This window comes from Pristis pectinata, chromosome 2, assembly GCF_009764475.1.
Source record: "Pristis pectinata isolate sPriPec2 chromosome 2, sPriPec2.1.pri, whole genome shotgun sequence".
Taxonomy (NCBI): Eukaryota; Metazoa; Chordata; class Chondrichthyes; order Rhinopristiformes; family Pristidae; genus Pristis; species Pristis pectinata.
In genome coordinates, this window is record NC_067406.1 from 121658967 (window position 1) to 121682754 (window position 23788).

Sequence of the window (23788 nt, forward strand, 5' to 3'; positions counted from 1 at the left end):
TACTTGCTGCAACTGTATGTTGACTTTTTGTGTTTCATGCACAAAAACACCTGGATCCTTCTGTCAACTCATTTTCAGTCATTCTGTTTAGAAAAAAATCACCTGCCTTTTGGTTCCTCCTGCCAAAGAGTATGGCCTTGCACTTTCCAACATTAAACTCCATTTGCCAAGTTTTGCCCTCTCACTTAACCTACCTGTAGCCTTGTAGAATCCAAATATCTTCACCATAGCATGCCCTCCTACCTGTTTCATGTCACCAGCAAACTTGAATATCTTGCATTCTACTTCCTCTTCCAAATAATTAATGTAGATAATAAATATTTGAGAGCCAAGTACCTTGGGGCACTCCTACTTAAGTCTTTCCAGTCTGAAAAAGACCCATTTATTCTGACTCTGTCTTCTACGTGATAACCAGTTCTTCAATCTACATTAACACACTTCCCCCATTGCTGTGAGCTCTTACCTTGTGTACTAGCCTTTTGTGTGGCACATTATCAAATGTCTTCTGGAAATCCAAGTACACCATAGGCTGAAACTGGTTCTGAAAAACATGCTTAACTGATCAGCTAATAACCTATGTTAAATTATTACTAAACAATAAAAGGCTATGGTCTCTAATTACTAATACATCATATTGGTATGGGACAAAGCACTTAATACTGCTTTCTAAATAAAAATGCATTTTATTCATGTAGGGTCTCTCAAAAGAAAACACAAGATTGGTTCATGCAGATACCAACATGAAACTATGCTGGCTGACCAAAGTTATATTATTTTCTCCTGCAATATCCTCTAGGCAGAGGGAAAAAAAGTGATGAACAAGGCATTGAAATTCTGATTACAATTTAATGCTAATAAAAAAAAAACAACTGAAGAGGTTAGTTGTTGCTTTGGTAATATTGGAAGGATTTTTATTGCACTGGTTTGGGTTTCACTGCAGCTGCTATAAAATTAATGTAGTGTGAGGACACCACCTCGAGGTGGTAACCCATCACTTGCTTAAATTCAGTTTGGATGACTTCACTTTCAAATTACAGCACTCATTTTATGTCAGTATAAAGATGAATGCCTACAGCGTAAAGAAAATTGTAATATTCAATTGTCCTAAAACTGCTCCTGAAGTGTCCATGATGTAATAAATATAATATCAAGTATAGTCCAGTTTTGTTTTATTTGATTTGAGAGATATGAATGTCACTGGATAAGGTCAGCATCTAATACCCATCCCTAATTGCCTCGATGAAACTGGTGATGTACTGTCTTCTTGAATCACTGCAGTCCCACAGTGCTGCTGCATAGAGAGTGGCAAGATTTTAATCCATTGGCAATGGGCTGATTCTTCCAAAGACCCACTGGCCATGGCTGCTGGTACATAAGGATTTTTCCAACGGGAAATTCATTAGCCTGACAGCACCTGCAAGAGTCAATGCGTCTAATCTGCTGAGTGGAGGGAGACACCTCTGTGTCTTCTGAGGTGCATGTAAGAGTGGCACAATGGAACGGGTTGTATTGCTGCCTTGCATATCCAGTGACCTGGGTTCAGTCCTGACCGCCACTGATGTTTGTGTGAGTTGCATGTTCTCCTTTTGACCATCTGTGTTTCTCCCCCCAGTGTTCTAATTTTTCCCCTTTCCCAAAGACATGCTGGTTGCTAATTGGCTACTATAAATTATCCCTAGTCTAGCTGGGTGCTAGGAGAACCATTGTGTTGCCTGATCTCCAGCCCTTCCCTAGCCACTTCCTCTTGAAGTTGCCTGATTGCAGCAGAAGTTCACCAGATTTATTAATGAGATGGGGGGCTTTGTTGTATGCAGAGAGATAAGCACACTGGATTTGTAAGAATGAGAGATGATCTCACCAAAACATATAGAATTTAGAGCTGATGTTTCTCCTGGCTAGGATGTCTGGAATCAGGGGTGGCTAACTCTGGCCTCTGTCCATCCCTCCAATTTCTCCATCTTCTGCCTCTGTAGCATTCTGGATCTCAGCCTCCTTCCCAGCTGCCTTTTCTGACTTGGTCTCATCTTACTCTCTCGTATTTCTTTAGTCTACAAAGAGAACATTGTTAGTATCTATCCACTTGTTTAGAAGGTGATTAATAGGTGGTCATTTATGAAGACAATGTGATAATGTGATGAGACTTAAATGAGGGATTACTCTGCCAACAATTTCATTAATGCTTAAAAATGTGCTATAAAAGCCAAGAGCTAGTATGTACAGTATGTCCCTGTGGTCTGATGAAACCATAGTGAAGTCCAGTGTTGGAGTGAGCTATTCACAGACAGAACATCTCTGCATTGTGCTTGACAGCTGGCCGCTTATGAAGAGATTGCATCTGGAAGCATGTTGGAAGAAACAACATATTCCCAATGGACACGCTGATCCTTTGAAAGTGCAGCCAAATGAAGGACTGGTGATTCCAAGTCAAGGTCATGTATAACTTGGAGGGGAGCCTGCAGTTAGTGGCCTTCCCAAACATCTGCTGCTCTAGCTCTTCTAGGTTGAACAGATTATGACTTTGGAATATGCCTTTAAAGAACTCTTGGCATTTTGCTGCAGTTCATCTTGTTAATGTACAGACTGCAATCCTTGTGCTCTGTTGGAGACACGACAGACTGCAGATGCTGGAATCTGGAGCATCAAACTGCTGGAAGAAATCAGCGGATCAAGCAGTATCTGTGGGAGTAAAGGAATTGTCAATATTTCAGGTCAAAACCCTTCATCAGGACTGAGTGGCGAGGCGAGATGGCCAGTATAAAGAGGAGGTGGTAGGAAAGGAATCCAGGATGATTGGTGGACTGAGGAGGGATGTAAGATGACAGGCAGCTAGTCCCAGGCAAGGGAGGTGCCAGTGACATTTACATGTTGTCCTTGACGTTATCCAAAGGTGTATCAGATTTTTAATTTATGCTGATAATACCCAGCTTTACCTTGCCACCACCCTGATTTACTGACCGCCTTTGATTTGCTGTGCTAATTGAGATAATCTAAAACTTTGCTGTCTATATCCTAAATCATTCACAATCCTGTTTGCATATCAGACCTGTGCTCATCATCTATATTACCTCCTGTAAGACAGTGCCTTGATTTTTCAAGTTCATATCCATGTTTTCAAATCTCTCCATGTGTAACTCCCCAAGATATCTATTCTCCTTCAGTTTTAGCCTCTTATGCCCTACAATTTCTTTGCTCCGCTGATGATAACTGTTTTCAGCCTTGTGGATTCTAAACTGTAGAATATCCTCTGTAAACCATTCTACCTCTCTCTCCTTTAGGATATTTTGAAGCCTGCTTCTTAGGTCAGCTGTCATATTTCTTCATGTATAGAGTTGGATAGTGATAGAATCATGTCTAACAGCACAGAAACAGACCCTTTGACCTACCATGTCCATGCCAAACATCAGGTACCCATCAGTACTAATCCCATTTTTCAGCATTTGGCCTGTAGCCTTCAGTGCCTTAATGATTCAAGAGATTGTCTAGATACTTAAGAATCTATGCTTCCAAACCCACAGAGTGTATACCAGATTCCAGCTACCCTCTGGGTGAAAAAAATTCTTCCTCTGGTGCCCTCTAAACCTCCAACCTCTTCCCTTAAACCTTTGCACTCAGGTGTTAGACATGTCTAGTATGGAAAAAACTTTCTTACTATCTACCCCATCTATGAATTTCATAATTTTGTTCTATGTCAGATTTGTTTGTTAACTGATCTTGGGCAGATCTTTGAAATCAAGTAGGCATCCTCCTTCCAGCAATTATCTGATGGTGATGACCTTTAAGTGTACATGCTCAGTATCAATGAAGGACAGGATTGCATCAGTTCCCATAGTCAAATTGCATGCCTGCATTCAGATTTCAGATGTAACTATTTGAGTATGGTGCTGAAGTGCACAAATCTATGTGAAACAGTATTGATGCCAGCATTTTCGAAGGTAATGGCACAATGTTGCAAAAGATGTATGTAAGATTAACATCAATTTAATAAAATATTTTATAGTTATTGTTCCTAGAACATAAAACATAGAACAGTACAGCACAGTATGTACCCTGTGGCCCACAATATTGTGCCGACCTATATAAACACCTACTCCCTGGTCAATGTAAGCCTTTTCTCCTACACAGCCCATAACCCTCCATTTTATTTTACTTCTATGTACCTATCTAAGAGTCTTTTAAATGTCCCCATTGTATCAGGCTCTACCACCACTCCTGGCAGTGCATTCCAGGCACCCACCATTCTCTGTGTGTTTAAAAAAAAACTAAAACCCTACCTCTGACATTTCCCCTAAACTTTCCTCTTCTGACCTTAAACTGATGTCCTCTGGTATTGGCTGTTGCTGCTCTGGGAAAAAGGTGCTGGCTGTCCACTCTATCTATGCCCCTCATAATCTTATATACCTCCATCGAGTCGCCTCTCACCCTGCATCGCTCCAAAGAGAAAAGTCCCAGCTCGCTCAACCTTTCCTTAAAAGGAAAGGTTCTGATGTTATTTATTCCTTTTTAGAGATTTGAGTGTCACTGGCATGGCCAGTATTTATTGCTCATCCCTATCTGCCCTTGAAGTTGATGGTGAGCTGCCTTACATGTAAACCTAATAATTAGGAGCAAGAACCAGCCCTTTGAATCTACTTTGCCATTCAATAAGATCGTGGTTGATCTGATTTGTAACTTCTACTTCACATTCCAGCCTACCAGTGCTCACTTTGTTTATTTTTTTTTAATTATCTATAGAAACTCTTACATTTTTTTAATTATCTATAGAAACTCTCCACATTTCTGGCTAGCTTCATCTTGTATTTTAATTTTACCTTCTTCCTTAAATTTTTAGTTCTTCTTTTCTGTTTTATCTTCTGAGTCACTTTCTTGAACTGCTGTTCTGGTGAAGGTACTCCCACAGTGCTGCTGGGAAGGAATTTCCAGGAGTTGCACCTGATAATGGTGATGGAACACATGCTTGGTGGTGTTCTGATGTGCCTGAAGCCATTGTTCTTGCTGTAAAAGTCGAGGTTGGGAGTTGCTGCCAGTGTAGCCTGGGCATGTAACTGTAGTGCACGTTGTAAATGCTACACAATGCAGCCACTGTGAGCTGTTACTGAAGGGAATACAACTAGATGTAACAAGATTGCAGAGCCAGGGGATCTGCTCTGTTGGTCATGAGAACTCAGCTCTCTCTATTGCATACTGTTTTTACTGTTCACTACACATGTAGTGCTATATTGCAGCTTCACCATATTGGTACCTCATTTTTGTTATGCCTGAAGCTGCTCCCAGCATACTTTCTGTGCTATTCACTAAACATAAGTTAATCCCCTGGCTTGATAGTAAGGATATGCCAGGCCATGAAGTTACAGATTTCTGCTGCTGCTGATGGCCCTTAATGCTTCCTTGATGCCTAGTTGTGAATCTTTCTCATTTTGCCATACAACATTGTGGAGGATGCCAGTGTGAGGATGTAATATTGTCTCCACAAAGACCCTGCAGTGATCACTTCTACTATTGCTGTTGTGAAGTGATGAATGTCCTACATGTAGGTAGTGAGGATAAGGTTAGGTGGGTTTATCCCTCCATGTTGGTTCACTCGCTAGCTGCCAGGGGACCAATCTGCCAGCCATTTGCTTCAGGATTCGGCCAGCCTGGTCAGTGGTGATGTTACCAAACCACCCTTTGTGATGGATATAAAAGTTCCCCACCTGAATATGTCCTGGAACCTTGCTAATTTCAGTGCTTTTTTCAGGTTTTGTGCAACTTGGAAGAGCACTGACTCATCAGCTGAGGGAAATCAGAGGTGGAAAGGGGGAAGCTTCCTTACCATGCTGTGAGTCCTTGCGAGGTCTGGACTCCCAGGGCTCCTGCCTGTATGCCACTGTCATTCAGTTCAGCTGGTAGGGCAGGATGAATGCAGGGATTGAGATGGAAAGAGGGATTGGTATGTTTACTGTGTCAGGCTGTTATCTGACTGATCTGTGGCGGCATCAGTGCTCCAGGTGTTTGTGAGAAGGACTTTGCAAGATTGAATGGGCTAGGAGCAACTTTGTCAAGTCTGGGTTTGGAACCTTTTCATTCTTGTGTAGTTGGTCCAATTTTATTTTTTCTTTGTTTTCACATATTCTGGTATAACTGAGTGGCCTGCTAGGCCATTTCAGGGGGCAGTTAAAGGTCAACTACTTTGGCGGTTCACATATAGGCAAGACCAGCTGAGGATGCCTCCACTCTGCATTGGTCATTGTTACTAACGACGAATGAGTTGTGTGACATAGGCCTGTGATTGTTGTCTGGCCTGACTTATTAGGAGTAAGTGAGTTGTAGTCTCCGCAGCTATTCTGTTGACCCATTTTCAGCCCATCTGTTATATAACGGGTTTATATTTTATTAAATTCTGACATGCTGGCACTCCGTACATATCATTATGAATATCCTTTTCTTTAAAAGGTGATTTATCAACATCTTGCTACTGAACTAGTTTGAAATTGATGATGAAATTTTCTTTTTATATTTATCTATTAGGTTGCAAGATCTTGAGGAGCTAGGCGAGCTTTCTGCTCATTGGGACACCCTACGCCAAAATGTAACCATCCATTACCAACAGATGATTAGCAGCTATCAAGAAGTACTTACAGAGCTCAATAAATTCTCAGGTACCAGACGGCAGTGCAAGCAAAGAATGGAGGCTCTAGTTGTTCAAGTGATAGCCATTTAGAATTCTTGTCATGTTATTGTGGACACAGGAAAAAATAGTCAATTTTATCTCCTAAGTAATTGTGAATATTCAGTTTTTCATGCGTAAGAAAAATTCAGAATTGATCTGGATCAACTTTGAAAATTAAAATGAATTTGAATTTTAGTCTAATCCATTGATTGTTTGAGATCTCTCTTCTAATAATGTATATTTCCACTGAAACCATTAGAAATCTGAAACCCATAAGCACCAACTTGAGGGGAACAATAGCTGTCTCAATCTGAGTGAAAAGCAGAGGCTGATTTGAATTCCAGTTAAATATTTCGTGCTGCTTTCTAATGGTTTAGTTTCTCAGCCATTAGCTGGAGAGATCACTACAGTTCTTCTGTTGGTGATTTTGTGATTTTATTCATCAATGAGAGACCTAATTGAAGAAAAGTCCTTTCCTAACTAACTTGGACATGTTGGAAATTGACTGAACAAATAATTTGGTTGGTGTGGGCGAAGTTGTCAAGTTCTCACAGAAGTTGTTTGTTTGGAAAGGAGTGTTGTCATAACATGTTCTGCTGTATGATTCCATGCAGTGGTAACATAAGGTGATTTTTACAAAGTTATTTGGCACCTTTATTAAATTTTGTAGACCCATTTTGAATAGATTTGAATGTTTTACAAATAATAAGTTGACTTTTATAAATTTTAAAGTATATTTGATCATACCACTTTATTTGGTTATATTTAATTTCTTTGGAAAATTAATTCCATTGTTAATTTAATGAATAGTTTAAATGTCAATATGTTGGCAATATAATTAACAGATGTTTGAATCAAATTTATTTTAATGTAGAAGTGACAGTGAGTGATCATAATTGATGAGCTGGTCAGTAAAACAAAGCCAGTCAATAAAATTAGTCTGCTCGACTGAGGTCAATCTCATTTTAAACTAAAATTATTTTCTCTAATTTCTTCTAAAATGGGTGAAACAATTAATTATTTAACATTTGCATTGTCTATGTTCTGTGTTTTTTCTTTGTGAATGCAAGTTGAGAGATCCTATATGTAGTTTTTGTAGACTAATTGCCCAATTAATATTTTGTAGTTTGATTATCTGGTTTTGACCTCTTATTTCCATACATCTTAATGTTTTTAATGGGTTGCATTATCAAACCATCAAATATTATGCACTAAAGAAAACCTTTATTAACATTAGCATTCAGATGCTTGAAAATTATTACCTTAGGCACACACTTTAAATTTCAGGTAGTATTATGACTGAATCACCTTTATTTCTTTGGAGAATATGCAGAGACTCTGAAAATCATTAATAGAATTCCTTGGTATTTATGAGAATGTCAGAGGAATGCCTGTAGTAATCACCATCAGAAGCTGTACAGGTTCTTGTTGCTATTTCCCAATACAATATTGTGTTAAGAGTTCATTTAACAAAGGGGTCCTTACTGAAGCCTATTAGCTTTAAGATTGGAATGGAAATTTTAAGAATAATCTATCCAGGGCAGGGAAATCTAACTATATTTGAGATCTCTGTTGCATACGTATTAGGAACAGGAGAAGGCCACACGGCCTCTTGAGCCTGGTGTGCCATTCGATAAGATCATGGCAGATTAGATTACAAATTCAACCCCATATTTCTGTTTATATTCAGTAACCTTTAACCCCCTTGCTTTTCAAGACACTACCTGACTCTGCCTTGAAATTATTCAAAGACTTTTCTTGCTTCAGCTTTTGAGGAAGAATCCATTTGAAAGAAAAAGACAATTGTCTCATCTTTTAAGACCTCTCCAGATTTTACATGTTTCAATCGTGCCCTTTTAACTCTTCTGAACTGCAGAAGATACATGCCTACCCTGCCCATCCTTTCCTCATAAAACAAGACATCAGTTCCAGGTATCAGTCTAGAATACCTTCTGAACCGCTTCCGATGTATTTGCAGCCTTCCTTAAGTAATGAGATGAAAGATGTACCTTTGGTTCCTTCGATGCAAAATGTTATGGTTTCAGCACTGAAGTGGCACACCATTCATTTCCAACTTACCATCCAGATAAGAAAGGGAAGAGAGAAACGGACCCTTTGAGCTTACTCTCTGTTTCCTGTTGGGCAGCTAATCTTCTATCCATGCCATCTGCTACTTCCGACAGCATTAAGTTTTGTTTTTCACAGTACCCCTTGATGCAAAAATTTATCAAGTGCTTTTTGGAAATTGAAGTATAGCATATCCCTTGGTTTTCCTTTGTCCACAGCACATGCCGAAGCCTCTCTATGCTTCTCATAATTTTATATACTTCCATCCGGTCGTCCCTCAGCCTCTGACGCTCCAGAGAAGACAATCCCAAGTTTGTCCAATCTCTCCTTATAGCTAATACTCTCTAATCCAGGCAACATCCTGATAAACCTCTTCTGCACTCTCTCCAAAGCCTCCACATCCTTCCTGTAATGCAGCAACAAGAACTGCACACAATACTCCAAATGTGGATTAATCAAAGTTTCATACAGCCACAACATGACTTCCCAATTTTTATACTCAGTGCCCTGACCAATGAAGAGAAGCATGCCATATACTGCCCTCACCACCTTATCCATTTGTGTTGCCACTTTCAGGGAGCTATGGACTTGCACCACAAGATCCCTCTGTACATCAATACTCCGAAGGGTCCTGCCATTTATTGCATACTTTCCTCTTGCACTTGACCTCCCAAAGAGCAACACCTCACACTTGTTCAATTAAACTCCATCTGTCATTTCTCTGTCCACATTTTCAACTGGTCTATATCCTGCTAAATCCATTGACCACCTTCCTCACTATCTACAACTCCACCAATTTTTGTGTCATCCGTAAACTTGCAAATCAGATTTTTATCCTACATTTTTATCCAAATCATTTAAGAGGTCCCAACACAGACCTCCAGTCAGATTAACACCTTCCACCACTGCCCTCTGTTTTCTATGGCCAAGCCAATTTCATTCAATCTACCAAGTTTCCATGGATCCCATGTGCCTTAATCTTTTGGATATCCCAAGTGCCTTAATCTGCTTGACAGTGATTAACAGATGGCACAAGAATAAGAAGTTATTACAATAAGGTATAGTGCTACTTGTCTACTCAAACCATATTTTAAAATCTCGCTCTCGCTCTCTCTGGGCAGCAAGATCTCAGGTAAATGTAGGCAGATGGGGACCATGACTGACAATTTCAGACGACAGGCTGGGCCCAGGAAAACTTAGCCCATTGACCTCCGTTTGACAAAACTTGCTTGATATGTGTTTGATTTGCAGGGTCGTCATTTAAACCAAGCTGCAGCAGAGGGGAGAAGAAGCTTGAATTTGTTCCCGTTAATTTACATTTACAGCGAATGCAAATCCAGAACAGCTCTGCCAAAACAGGTAAGGTTTTTTTGTCAAATACATCATTTTTACGCAGTGCAGATTTAAATGCTATTGCCTAATATTCTGTCCTCACTTGCAACAGAATTGTTGCAATGTGGTGAGCCAGCATATGTTTTGTTTGTGGGCCCACTGCTGGATATTCATAAGCTACAATGTATGCTAATGAATGGGCTTTATACATGTTGAGGCCTTTAGCTTGTGGAGGAATCCTCAAGTTCAGGGCTGGTGCCTGCTGCTGGGAGTGAGGCTAGAAGTTTGGGATTTGGACAGATATGTAGATTTATTCAAAGGTAATGTTAAATGTATTCAAAGTTACTGCAGTGATCAGCTTTATATTGTGTATTTCATCAACCTTTAAAAACTAAAGTGAAAACGTTAATTTTAGCTTTCCTCTGAGCTCTGTAATCCTGACTAGCATTGTTTATAGAGGGTAGAGCTCTTTGGATAAAGGCCATATCAAGCTACCAAGTTGTTTCTTCTGGAGGAAAACATTCATTGGTGAATGGTCATTTAATTTTAGTTGTTTGATCAATGCGGCACAAATGGGTTCTCCAGATGGTTCAGTTGCTAAGCTGAGTACTTGATGTGATGTTGCAGCCATGATGTCCAGGAAGCATCCAATTTCTGTGGCCAGAACTGGGTATGTTATCCGAGTCTGGGTGCTGGAACTGCCCTGAGCCTCAGTTAGTCCGGAGAGTAAAAGAAACAGTAATTGTGATCATGGACACGATTTAGCATTGTGGATGCCAGGTGCTGATGGTGTTGTGGTGGAAGAGCCACTCAGAGTCCAGTGTTGATCTAAAAAGCTTTTATTCAATCAATCTCTGCACAAGCATACACACAGGGGAGATTGGGTGGAAGAATTTGCCTGACAGTCAAATACATCGGATTTTACACTTCCTAGATAAAATAAGAATATGTGACAGTGATTGATAGCCCATCAAACGTGACCACCACCCAGCCCAACAGCCTCCATTGAACCTGAACCCATGGTCACCTTTGAGGACGTAAGATCAGTCTTCCAGAGAGTGAACCCTCAGAAAGCACCTGGTCCAGATGGTGTCCCTGGCCGTGTCCTCAGATCCTGCGCAAATCAGCTGGCGGGGGTATTTGGAGACATTTTTAACCTCTCCCTGCTTCAATCTGAGGTTCCCATCTGCTCGAAGGAGACCACTATCATCCCGGTACCTAAGAAAAATAAGGTAATGTGCCTTCATGACTACCGACCGGTGGCTCTGACATCCACCATCATGAAGTGCTTTGAGAGGCTGGTCATAGCAAGTGTTAACTCCAGTCTTCCTGAAAACCTCAAGCTTCCAATTCGCCTACCATTGAAACAGGTCTATGGCAGACGCCATCTCCCTGGCCCTACACTCATCTCTGGAGCATCTAGACAGTAAAAACAACTATGTTAGACTATTGTCTTCAATACTGTATTTCCAAACAAACTCGTCAACAAACTCTGAGATAAAGGACTCAACACCTTCCTCTGCAATTGGATCCTTGACTTCCTGACCAACAGACTGCAATCAGTGAGGCAGCAATACCTCCGGCACAATTATCTTCAACCCTGGTGCCCCACAAGGCTGCATCCTCAGCCCCCTACTCTACTCCATATACACTCATGACTGCATGCCCAGATTCTGCTCTAATGCCATCTACAAGTTTGCAGATGATACCATCGTAGTGGCCATATCTCAAGTAATGATGAGTCAGAGTACAGGAAGGAGATAGAGAGCTTAGTGTCATAGTTTCATGATAATAACCTTTCCCTCAAGGTCAGCAAAACAAAAGAGCTGGTTATTGACTTCAGGAAGGGGGTTAGTGCACAGGCATCTGTCTGAGATTGAGAGAAAAATCACCAATAGCCTTTCCTGGTCCAACCACATAGACACACAGCCAAGAAAGCTTACCAGTGCCTCTACTTTCTCAGGAGGCTAAAGAAATTTAGCATGTCCCCTTTGACTCTCACCAATTTTTATTGATGCACCATAGAAAGCATCCTATCTGGATGCATCACGGCTTGATACAGCAACTGCTCTGCCCATGACCGCAAGAAACTGCAGAGAGTTATAGACACAGCACATAATGGAAACCAGTCTCCCCTCCATGGACTCTGTCTATGCTTCTTGCTGCCTCAGTAAAGCAGCTAGCATAATCAAAGACCCCACCCACCTGGGACATTTTCTTCTCTCTCCCATCAGGCAGAAGATACAAAAGCCTGAAAGCACATACCACCAGGCTCCTGCTGTTATAAGAGTATTGAATGGTTCCCTAGTACGATAAGATGGACTCTTGACCTCACTATTTACTTTGTCATGACCTTGCACCTTATTGTCTCTCTGCACTGCGCTTTCTCTGTAGCTGTGACACTTTACTCCACATTCTGTATTGTTTTACCTTTTACTAGCTCAATGCACTGTGCAGTGAATTGATCTGTATAAATGGTATGCAAGACAAGTTTTTCACTGTATCTCGGTACAAGTGACAATAATAAACCAATTCCAATTCTGACCATGAACATTTTCAGTGAACCTTGGTGGCCAGGTAATGATGATATTTGGGTCTTCCCAGGGTTCTATCCATAAATTTGAGATTGAGGGCATTTATGTTTCAATGGTGCCAAGTACCTTAACTTTAAAGTATCTAGTGGTTCTAATGTCTGGCCCATGACTTGGTCCACATCTGGAATACTGTCTGCAGAAATCGTGGAGATTTTGGTTGCTTCTGCTCAATGATATGACCATCACTGTCCTGAATGGAAGATCTGAGACTGCACAGTCTACGTGGACACTGTGGCCAAACAAGGTTGTGTGATTGGCTCCATCTTATTCACCATCTACTTGATTGTAATCATATCATCAACCCCATCACAGTTGATCTATCACCCAGGATTAGTATCCGGTATTAACTCGATGGGAAACTTTATTAACATTGGTTGCTTCCAGACTAAAATTCACCACCAAAACCTACAGTTTATGACCTTCAGTTTGCAGATGACCGTTATCTGGTGGCTCACCTTGTGAACAGTAGGCATCTATATGGAAATTAACTTGAATAGGAGATGGCTGAATATTGGTAAGGGTGAGAAGTAGCTGAACATCCCTCCACCTTCCATGTTGGAAGGGTGGCTTTGGAGTACGTGGAGTACTTTCCATCTCTCAGGAGTTACCTCCCCCAGTGGATTTCCATCAGTGAAGAAGTCGAACACCAGTTTGATTGCAGCTGTGCTGCTTTTTTCAAACTACGATGGTGTAGCTTTGGAAATAGAGACCTTAAAAAAAAAAATTGATGAAGGTCCTGTTTTAAAGAGCTATCCTAATGATATCCCTTCCTTAGTCCAGCAAAACCTGAATCATGTACCAACATTACAATAAGACCCTTACTGGCTTCCACCTCTGTTGCTTGCATATATCCTGGGCATCAAACGGGAGGACCACTGAAACAATGCAAGTGACTGCGTCTATCAACATTGAAATGTTGCTTCTGAAGAATAAGCTCCGATGGAAACTCATTATGTTGCTAACAATCTCAAACAGTGCAGTCAAAGGATTAAGTTTAAAATTTTATTTTGAAAAGTACAGAAAAAGTATGAAAGACCTCTGTCCAATATTTTTTAAGACTCTGACACGTCCAAAACATGTGAATTAAGGAAGCCACTCTGTTATTGCATTTGTCACAGTAGGGAGATATGTCAGAATAAAATCGGGATAATTTATCTTTAGACAAGTGAACTCTATGGACCACTTTAAATTGAAGGAGAGAATGACGAGCACATAATGACGAAGTATTAACCAACTTGAAAATTTCATTCCAAGTTTCCTCAGAAATTGACATCTGCAAATCTTGTTCCCAAGCGTTTTTAATTTTATCTAGTGGCACCTTACTCATTCCTCATAATCTGTCATAAATATTAGATATTGAGCCATCCTGAAAAGGTTCCAAATTAAAAATTACATGTAATAAATTCTTATCAGGACTTAAAGGAAAAGATTGTAATTGAGATCGAAGAAAATCTCTAATTTGTAAATATCTAAAAAAAAATGAGTTTTTGGTAAATTATACTTGGTAGACAATTGTTCAAACGAAGAAAGGTTTCCTCCAACAAACAGATCTTGAACACAAGTAATACCTAATTTGTCCCACTCTTTAAAAACTACATCAGTCATAGAAGGTTTAAAAAAGTAATTAAAGAAAATGGGACTGGACAAAGAAAAACTCAATAAACCAAAATATTTTCTAAATTGTAACCAAATCCTCAAAACATGTTTAACTACTAAATTATCTGTTAGTTTATTTAATGATATTGGAAGTGAAGAACCAAGCAAAGAGATGATAGAAAATTTTTTAACAGAATTAATTTCCAAAGAGACCCATACAGGACGAGCCTCTTGATTAATGTAGTGTAACCAAAATGTAAGATTTCGTATATTGACTGCCCAGTAATAAAATCTAAAATTAGGTAAGACTAAACCTCTGTTCTTTTTAACCTTCTGAAGTGAACTTTATTTAGTCTAGGATGTTTATTATTCCATATATAGGAAGAAATAATTGACTCAAGAGTCAAAGAAAGATTTAGGAATAAAAACAGGTAAAACCTGAAATGGATATATAAATTTAGGTAAAATATTCATTTTAATAACATTAATTTGGCCAATCAATGATATAGAAAGGGGAGACCAACTTGATAAAACCCTTTTCACATAGTGCAGTAAGGTGAGCAAAATTCCTTTAAAAATATGTATTGATTTAAAAAACAACTTAAACAAAAATTGAAACACATTTCCCAATGCTTGAATCCAATTTTTGGTTTTAATTGTAGCAAGATGAGGAGCATCCAGCCAGTCATTTCTCAGGAAGTGGATAGTCTTATCCAATATTTAAAGGAGGCACATGCTTAACCAATCAGACATGGTTTTTGTTTTTAATTATTTTTGGCTGGATTTTCCTGACCTTGGCAAACTGGAAGTTGAAGGTCTGAATACATGGTAAGTGCTTTTACAACTGTCTTTGTGGTCTACGACTTCATGTTTTATTCATTTCCTTACAACACAGGAGTACATTCAGTGCATCAAGTCCATGTCAGTTTCCCGAGCAAACCCATTGATCTCATTCCCCCACATATTTCTCTGCAAACTATTCCTCACAAATGGCCATTAACACCAATACCCCCACCCTCTATTCTCCTACCACAATCTTTTACTTAAGGGCATTTTACAGTACCAATTACCCTAGTAGCCAGACAGATGATGTTTCTACCAGGCTCAAAAAGATAACCCTGTAGGACTCTGCTCCCCACCCCCCCCCCCCCCCCCCCCAAAATCTCCAATGTCTCCTTCATCTTCTCCAACCCCACTAAAACTGTTATCATTTACCATCTGAGAACAATTTCCATAGAGATGCCCACTGTTCTATGATCACTAAAAAGATCCTTTCATCACACTCTGCCAATGAGTTGATGGAAGTATATAAGCTTATGAGAGGCATAGATAGGGTAGGTGGTCACAATCTTTTTTTCCCAGGGTAGGGGTATCAAAAACAAAAAGAAATAGGTTTAAGGTGAGAGGAAGGAATTTTAAAGGGGATTGGAGGGATGGGTTTTTTTACACAGAGAGTAGTTAATATTTGGATGCTGCTGCCAGAGGAGGAGGTAGAATTGGATACAAGTACTATGTTTAAAAGGCATTTAGACAGACACTTAAATAGACAGGGCATAGAAAGATAAGGATCTAATGAAAGCCAAGGGATTAGAGTAGATAGGCAAAAAAGTCAGCATGGATATGGTGGGCTGAAGTGTCAGTTTCTGTGCTGTCTGTCTCTGACTAAGCAGGAGCCATGTCAGTGTCATCACTGTTGATCTTTCCCAGACTTTTACCAAGTGTAGGATTCTGCAGCAAACAATAATACTTCGAGCAGATGTATCTCGACTGGATCTTTTTGTTTCTTAATTTTTTTTTCACTAGTTCATTGCCTCTAGGTGGTCTTCCTGGCTTATTCCCCCATCTGCCTGCCTGTATGCATGAAAGAATATGTATGTAATGTATTAAGAATGTTGGGTCTGTGCACAGTTCTAATGTAAATTCCCATGCCTGAAAATTCCCACAAATAAAAATGAGATGAATGAATAGCTTTCTCAGTGATATTGGTTCAGGAAAAAATGCTGGTCATGACACAGGGAGAACTTCCCTCATGTTCTTTAAATAGTGCTATAACACTATTTAGGAAGTCAGGCAAGGTTTAATTCTGAATTTTATCCATCAGAAATAGGATTAGGTGTGGGCAATGAATGCTGGCTTTGGCAATAACATCCAGATCTCAAAGAATGACTAACTGCAAAAAGAAAGAAACCTTGATTCTTTCAGTCCCATTCTGACATCACCTTAGACAATGGGCTCTGTGAATGCCATTCCAAATAATTGATACTTGACAGCTCTGGATTTTGCAATGCAAACAAACCCATGGTTGGTTACAAGATAATATGAGATTTATTTATTAGTCACAAGTACATCGAAGCCCACAGTGAAATGTGTCTTTCTGCGTTACTGAGAGTGTGCTGGGGGCAGCCCACAAGTGTCGCCACTCTTCTGGTGGCAACATAGCATGCCCACAGCTCCTAACCTATACATCTTTGGCATGTGAGAGGAAACCAGGGCACCCGGAGGAAACCCACGCAGACACACGGAGCGAACTTACAAACTCCTTACAGACAGTGGCCGGAATTGAACCCGGGTTGCTGGTGCTGTAATAGCTTTACGCTAACCGCTACACTACCGTGCCACCCGCCTATTTGAGAGCAGTGAAATTGTGCAGCACATTATTGATCTAGGCTACAGTGACAGAGGAGTCTCTTAATTCCCTTTGCCTTGGGCCATCAGTGCAAGATTCATTTTTAAGATATAATCTTTCTGTTCAGTGGCACAGAGAAATATATGGTTTGAGGGCAGTTGTGGCGTTTCATTTAGTTCGTGTTGTTGCTACCAGAATAGTGAACCACACAATTGGTTTCTAATTCATTAGAACTGATGACATTTGCATGATTTCTGCTACAAGTCAATATAACTTTTTTATGATACTTTTATCATAAGGGAAATTAACTTGTAGTTATTCAGGTTTTACTTGCAGTGGTTTAATCATTTTCTGGCTGTAGTCTTATTGTGTTTCTGTTAGTGCAATGGAAACATCTCTGCTTTCCAAAGTTGTTGTCCACAAATTCTAATCATCAATTGCATTTGGCTTTCAATCAGGAAGTTGCAATGGATTTTATTTCTGCCTCTGATTTTATTGCAATGAAGCTGGAAAATAAATGGACAAGATGGTTGGACTGTATATCACTCATTTTCTGGCTTGCAATTTTTTTTGCATGTTTAGTTTGTTGACTCAGCCTGAGCCCATTTCTCATGTTGTTTGCTTGAGCCACACATTGCTGCATGATGCAGATAAAGCTAATAGTTTAGAGCTCATTTGACATAGGCATATTTGCAAAGGGTGTTAAATACCACCATTAAAAAGATAAGTTCATTAAAAAAAAGTTAAAACTTTTATGTTGATCACTCATTTTGTGCAATAATTAATAAGTTATCTATCACATGCTTATTGTCAAGCATGGATCCCAGCCTTCATAGGTGATTTATTCTTAAAAACATTGTTACTCACTTAATTTCTTTTCAATATTACAATCTCGTGTTTATAAAGTATGCAGATTTTTTTAACAATTGTTTTTTTAGCTTGACTTTCCTGCTGCTGAAAAGAATACACACATTCAGGGTTGGTAGAAGAGTTACCTGCTGTTTTTCTTACATCTTGTGTTCTAACTGTTGCAATTCTAGCAGTATGTAAGGTGTGAATAATCCATGGCAAGCAGCAAAATCAATGTCTTATCAAAGTGATGACAGCTGAAAATCACTCACATAGCCAAGCTTAAAACTGAAAAGCTTGTTTATCCATATCACAGTTCTATTAAAAATCAGAGTGCGGTATAAATCAATGGACAGTGGTGCCTTTTTAAGAATGTTCGTGAAGAGCAGTTAGTGGAGTTTGGGAAATCAAAAAGGTATTGTACACTTTAATAAATCAAATTCAAAGTCGAGTTCATATGCACAAGTACGTCTGCACAGGTGTAATGGAAAAACTGACGCAGCAGCATCACAGGCACATGAGCATCATATAAGCAGCAGTCACAAGAAAAACACAAATTAAGCATAAATTATACAAAATTTTTACAAGAAGAAAACTCAACCAGAACAAAAAATGATATTTACAAAATATTCATAGAATAATCTACTAATCACTGAAAAGGGTCAAAGAATGTAAGTGATGCAGGAGGAGAATGGAAGAGAATGCAAGTTTGAGGATTAGGAAGGAGCGTACAGTTTAAATTATTTGTTTGATAAAACACTTCAGGAAAAGAAATGGGGAATGAGAACTTGCCTTGGACATTCATATTTCATGGAGTAGAGAGACTTGCAAGTTTAGAGAATATACGCAATAGTTGAAAAGAAAACATTTAAAGAAATGTTACACTAAAGAGCACAGAATGCACAGGATATTGGTGATTATATTATGTGGAGTTGTGTGTGTGTATGTACATATTTTCATATATATATAGATGGATGCTGGGGATGTGGGACAGCTGGAACATGGTTGTGTAAAAATAGTATAATACCATGGATTCAAAGAAATACCTGAAAAAAATAGAATAATATTCACAGGGCAAAGAAAGGGAAAATAGATATTGGGGCTCAAATCCTGCCGTAAAGTGGCCATAAACAGTTGAAGAGTTCCACTAATTTGCTATTTGATTGAGTTTTGTAAAGCATAAATGGGAAAACCAGATATGAAATGGGTTATCCCAAATAGCTGCATCAATGGTAATTTTTAGAAATAAATAAACAAAAAAAGAAATCAAATGGAAAAGGAAGGTATATGCAACTTAAGCTTTGCATTCATTTCAAGCATAAAGAACACAACAAACCAAAGTACTCTATTCTGTTAATCTGGCATGCTTGGGACTTTGATGCCAGATTAGATAACTTTCTGGATGATCAGATGTTATTCTATTAATATTCCAACAGATTTTAATTTGCTTTTCTTTAGCTGTCGCACAGTAGAATGATAAATTTCCAATGAATGTGGTAAGTTTAAAGGAAACAAAACCCCACAAATTTCAAGGGAACTTGGGAAACAGAACCATGTAAGTTTCAAAGGAACTTGGGGAACAGATCTGGGGAAGTTTCAAGTGAGTGCATTAAACGGAACCAGATGAGTTTAAAGGGATCATGGGAACCAAAGACCTAGTAATTGGAAAGAGAGCCTGGGAACCACAGTCCCAGTGAACCAGATGCCAAACCATTGAGATTTTTGAATAGTCAGAATTTTACTGTTGTAATGTCTGACGTCAGTGGTGGGAAAGTTATTGGAATCTATCCTCAAAGACGGGGTTACAGAATACCTAGAGGCGCAGGGCAGGATAGGTCCTAGCCAGCATGGTTTTGTGAAGGGAAGATCCTGCCTGACCAACCTATTGGAGTTTTTTGAAGAAACCACAGGTAAGGTGGATAAGGGAGAGGCGGTAGATGTTGTGTATTTAGACTTTCAAAAGGCCTTTGATAAGGTGCCTCACAAGAGACTGATTAATAAGATGAGAGGTCATGGAATTACGGGTAGGATAACAGAATGGGTGGAGCATTGGCTGGTTGACAGGAAGCAAAGAGTGGAAATAAAAGGATCTCGTTCTGGTTGGTTACCGGTTACTAGTGGTGTGCTGCAGGGGTTGGTGTTGGGACCGCTCCTTTTTACCTTGTACATTAATGATTTGGATGATGGAATAAATGGTTTCGTGGCTAAGTTTGCGGATGACACCAAGATAGGGGGAGGAGTAGGGAGTATTGAAGAGATAGGAAGGTTGCAGAGGGACCTAGACAGTTTAGGAGAATGGGCATGGAAATGACAGATGAGATTCAATGTAGGGAAATGTGCAGTTGTACACTTTGGAAGCAGAAATAAGTGGGCAGATTATTATCTAGGAGGAGAGAAAATCCAAAGCACAGAAGTACAAAGGGACTTGGGGGTACTCGTGCAGGATACCTTAAAGGTTAACCACCAGGTTGGATCGGTGGTAAAGAAAGCAAATGCTATGTTGGCATTCATTTCGAGAGGTATAGTGTATAAAAGTAAGGAAGTGTTAATGAGGCTCTACAGGGCACTAGTGAGGCCTCATTTGGAATATTGTGCGCCGTTTTGGGCCCCACATTTTAGGAAGGATGTGTTGACGTTGGAGAGGGTTTAGAGGAGATTTACGAGGATGATTCCAGGAATGAAAGGGCTTAAGTATGAGGAGCATTTGTCAGCTCTTGGACTATACTCGCTGGAGTACAGAAGAATGAGAGGGGACTTCATAGCAACATTTAAAATATTGATAGGAAAGGACAGAGTAGATGTGGCTAGGCTGTTTCCCTTGGTGGGTGAGTCCAGGACCAGAGGGCACAATCTTAGAATTAGAGGGTACAGTTTCAAAACAGAGATGAGGAAAAATTTCTTTAGCCAGAGAGTGTTGAATTTGTGGAACTCCTTGCCACATACAGCAGTGGAAGCCAGATCAGTGGGGGCGTTCAAGGAGGAGATAGATAGATATCTAAATAGTCAGGATATCAAGGGATATGGGGATAAGGCCGGTAATTGGGATTAGAATAGTTTTTTTTTCTTCCCCCATTCCCCATTTCTCATTTCTATTTCCCTTTCCTTGGAGCAGACTCGATAGGCCGAATGGCCTGCTTCTGCTCCCTTGTCTTGTGATCTTGTGAAAAATTATTTACACTTCCAAATGTGTTTCCTTTTCTGAAGACAAGGGTCTTTGAAGGAGTTCCTTTGAAACTACATGCTCACTGATACTTTTTTCAATTAAGTAATTTTTAATGTAGGAACCTGGGCTGTAATTCTTGAGGGGTTACTTGAGAGACAAATAACCCATCGAGATCCTTGATCTAGTTCTTGCTCACTTGATTCAAATTGGTCACTCAGTGATGGCTAGAAGAAAGAATCATTGCTGATTCTGCAGTCTTCTCAATTCCATTCTCCAGCCACTGATTTCATGCCTCCTGACTTCATCTGTCTGAAACTGAACCAGAGAAATTGCAACTTTTATGCTGTAATTGATTCTGAAATGATCTTCAGCCCATATATCAGCAACGTCACAAAGAGCAGCTATTTGTGCATCTCTTCACTGCTCGATTCTATGTCTGTTTCAGCTCATGTCATACCTCCTTGACTTGATTGTTCCAGTGCATTCTGTGCTGGCCATTCGCAACATGTCCTATTCACCCTACATTGGCTAGCCGTAGAGTAGCTCCTCAGTTTTAACACTTTCCCTCGTTTTCAGATATCTCCATTGTTTCATCCATCCCTATCTCTTCATTCTACTCCAGTTCTCCACCACCCACCCTCCCCCTGCCCCTCTTCCCTTCAAATAATTCCTGAGTTTAATTGTTACAATTGTTGCTGATGGCCAAGTTCTGGAGTTTCTTTTCTAAGTTTTTCTTTCTATTATGACATTCCTTATAACCTATCTTTTTGTGCTAAGTTTTGCTCATCTGATCTAGTACCTTCTTACATGGCTTGGTGCCCTTTGTTATTTTTTGGTAGTTTTGGTAGTTCATCGAAGTACCTTAGGATGTTTTGTTTCACTGCAGACACTTGTAGCTCAAGCGCAATGAGAACATGGGTAGTTTCCATATTTCTACCCCTGTTTATATAAAATGGTTCTGCATTGACTGAACTTTGAACTTAGAACTTTATGTGCTTAGTTCTACATTAGACAGTGAATTAGCTGCACACTTCTGTTTTGGAGGTTTTTATAATTTGCTTTTGCAGATTGTTTTATATTTTGCAAGGCAACTTGCTGATCTAGTTGCATTGCCTTTACTCTTTCAGGGCTGTTGCTTTCCAAATAGACAAATTGATCATTTCACCTAGACCCTATTCAATCTAAGAGTTAAACGGTGGTTTTCCTTTCAATGATTTCATTGAAAGTTCAAGTTGTCTGTTGTGTTTACTCTTTATTAGATGGCATTTATGATGTGGTAACGATTGGAGCACCTGCAGCGCATATTCGGGGATTTCGAAATGGAGGTCTTCGCAGGCAACTGTACAGATTTGAGGGAGAAAAGAGAAAGTAAGTTAAAAAGAAACTACATAGCAAATGAGTTCAAATATTCATTTGGATTCTGCATTACCTGGATTAATTTGATACACTAAATTAATTATTTGGTTTCATTTAAAATATTTTAGCTTCCTCGGTTGTATCTTATCATGGTACCATTGCTTAAAAGTTCAATCTGTTGAGTGAATATTTTCAATTTGTTCAGGTGTGAACAGTTTACAGGGGGAATAATGTAGAAATCCTGAATCTGAATAAGCAAATGTAGTATATTTAGATTTTCTAAAAACATTCAACAAAATGTCATATCAAAGGTTGCTGCACAGGACGTAGCCTGGGATTAGATGATAAAAACGTCTGAAATACAAGCAAGAATAGGCCATTCAGCCTCTTGAAGGTGATGGCTGATTTTCCACCTCAAGAAGACTTCCTACCTTGCTACCAGATCCCTTGATTCTGCTAATATTCAGAAATCCTTGAATCCCATTTCCAAATAAAGTGAATGACTGAGCTTTCATAGTCCTCTGACGAAGGGAATTTCCAAGATTCAGCATCATTTGAGTGAGAAAATTTCTGCTCATTTCAGTATGAGCAGAAATTCAGAGCTACCCATTATGAGACAGTGTGGTGCCAAGTCTTATGTCCTCTTCCAGGGAATCATCATCTCCATGTCTTGCCCTATTGACCCTTTCAACAATTTTGTACATTGCAAATGAGATCACCTCTCATTCTTTTCAATAACATATAATAGAGACCTAGCCTACTCATCCTCTCATCAGGTGACAGACTTGCCATCCCAAGAACTATTCTGGTGAATCTTTGCTACACACTCTCTATAGCAAGGGTATCCTTTTTAACACACACAATACTCCAAGTATTGGTTTGCACCAAGACTCTATAATTGTAGTAAGACATTTTAACTCTTCTTCTTTGACTGAAAACATTTAGGAATAAAAACCAATAAACCATTTGACTTCCCAGCTGAATCTGCATGTTAGCTATCTGTGACAAATGTACAAGGACACCCAAGTCTCTTTGGAAAATCAACTCTTCCCAATCTCTACCATTGGAAAAATAGCTTGTGAATTTTTTATATGCCTGAGATAAAGGAGGGAATAAGTGAATGTAGTATAGTTTTATTTTCAAAAATCATTCAATAAAATACCACATAAAGGTTTGTTTTACAAGGTAAGGTCTCATGGGCTTGGAGGTAGCATACAGATGAATAAATCAACATTAGTGAGTCAGATGAAGAAACCCAGAGAGGCTGTGGCATCGATCTTTGCAGCATGTACTGGCTAGAGCCTGTCGACCAAAAAATTATTCTTTTATTCCTACTCTCCTTGCATTAACCACCTATTGATCTATCCTTATGTTATCCCTAATCCCATGAGACCTTAACTTGTGTAGTAATCTTTTTATGTGGTATGTTATTGAATTCTTTCTAAAAATCTAAATGTACTGCATCCACTGAATTTCCTCTTATCTACCATGCTAGTTGTATCCACTGAAAACTCCAGGAAGTTTGCCAAACATGATTTTCCTTACATGAAATCATGTGG

General features: G+C 39.4%; 1 protein-coding gene across 6 annotated transcripts in view; it reads left to right on the top strand.

Moving 5' to 3' along the window:
• The window catches only part of inpp4b (inositol polyphosphate-4-phosphatase type II B), a 561052-nt gene that overhangs the window by 457587 nt on the left and 79677 nt on the right, over window positions 1-23788 (top strand). For all 6 annotated transcript variants that reach the window (XM_052042054.1, XM_052042063.1, XM_052042079.1 and 3 more), the window contains 3 exons: window positions 6505-6635; window positions 9965-10072; window positions 22133-22241. In XM_052042054.1, the coding sequence (XP_051898014.1) occupies window positions 6505-6635; window positions 9965-10072; window positions 22133-22241 (348 nt within the window). The remainder of the gene's footprint in view (window positions 1-6504; window positions 6636-9964; window positions 10073-22132; window positions 22242-23788) is intronic.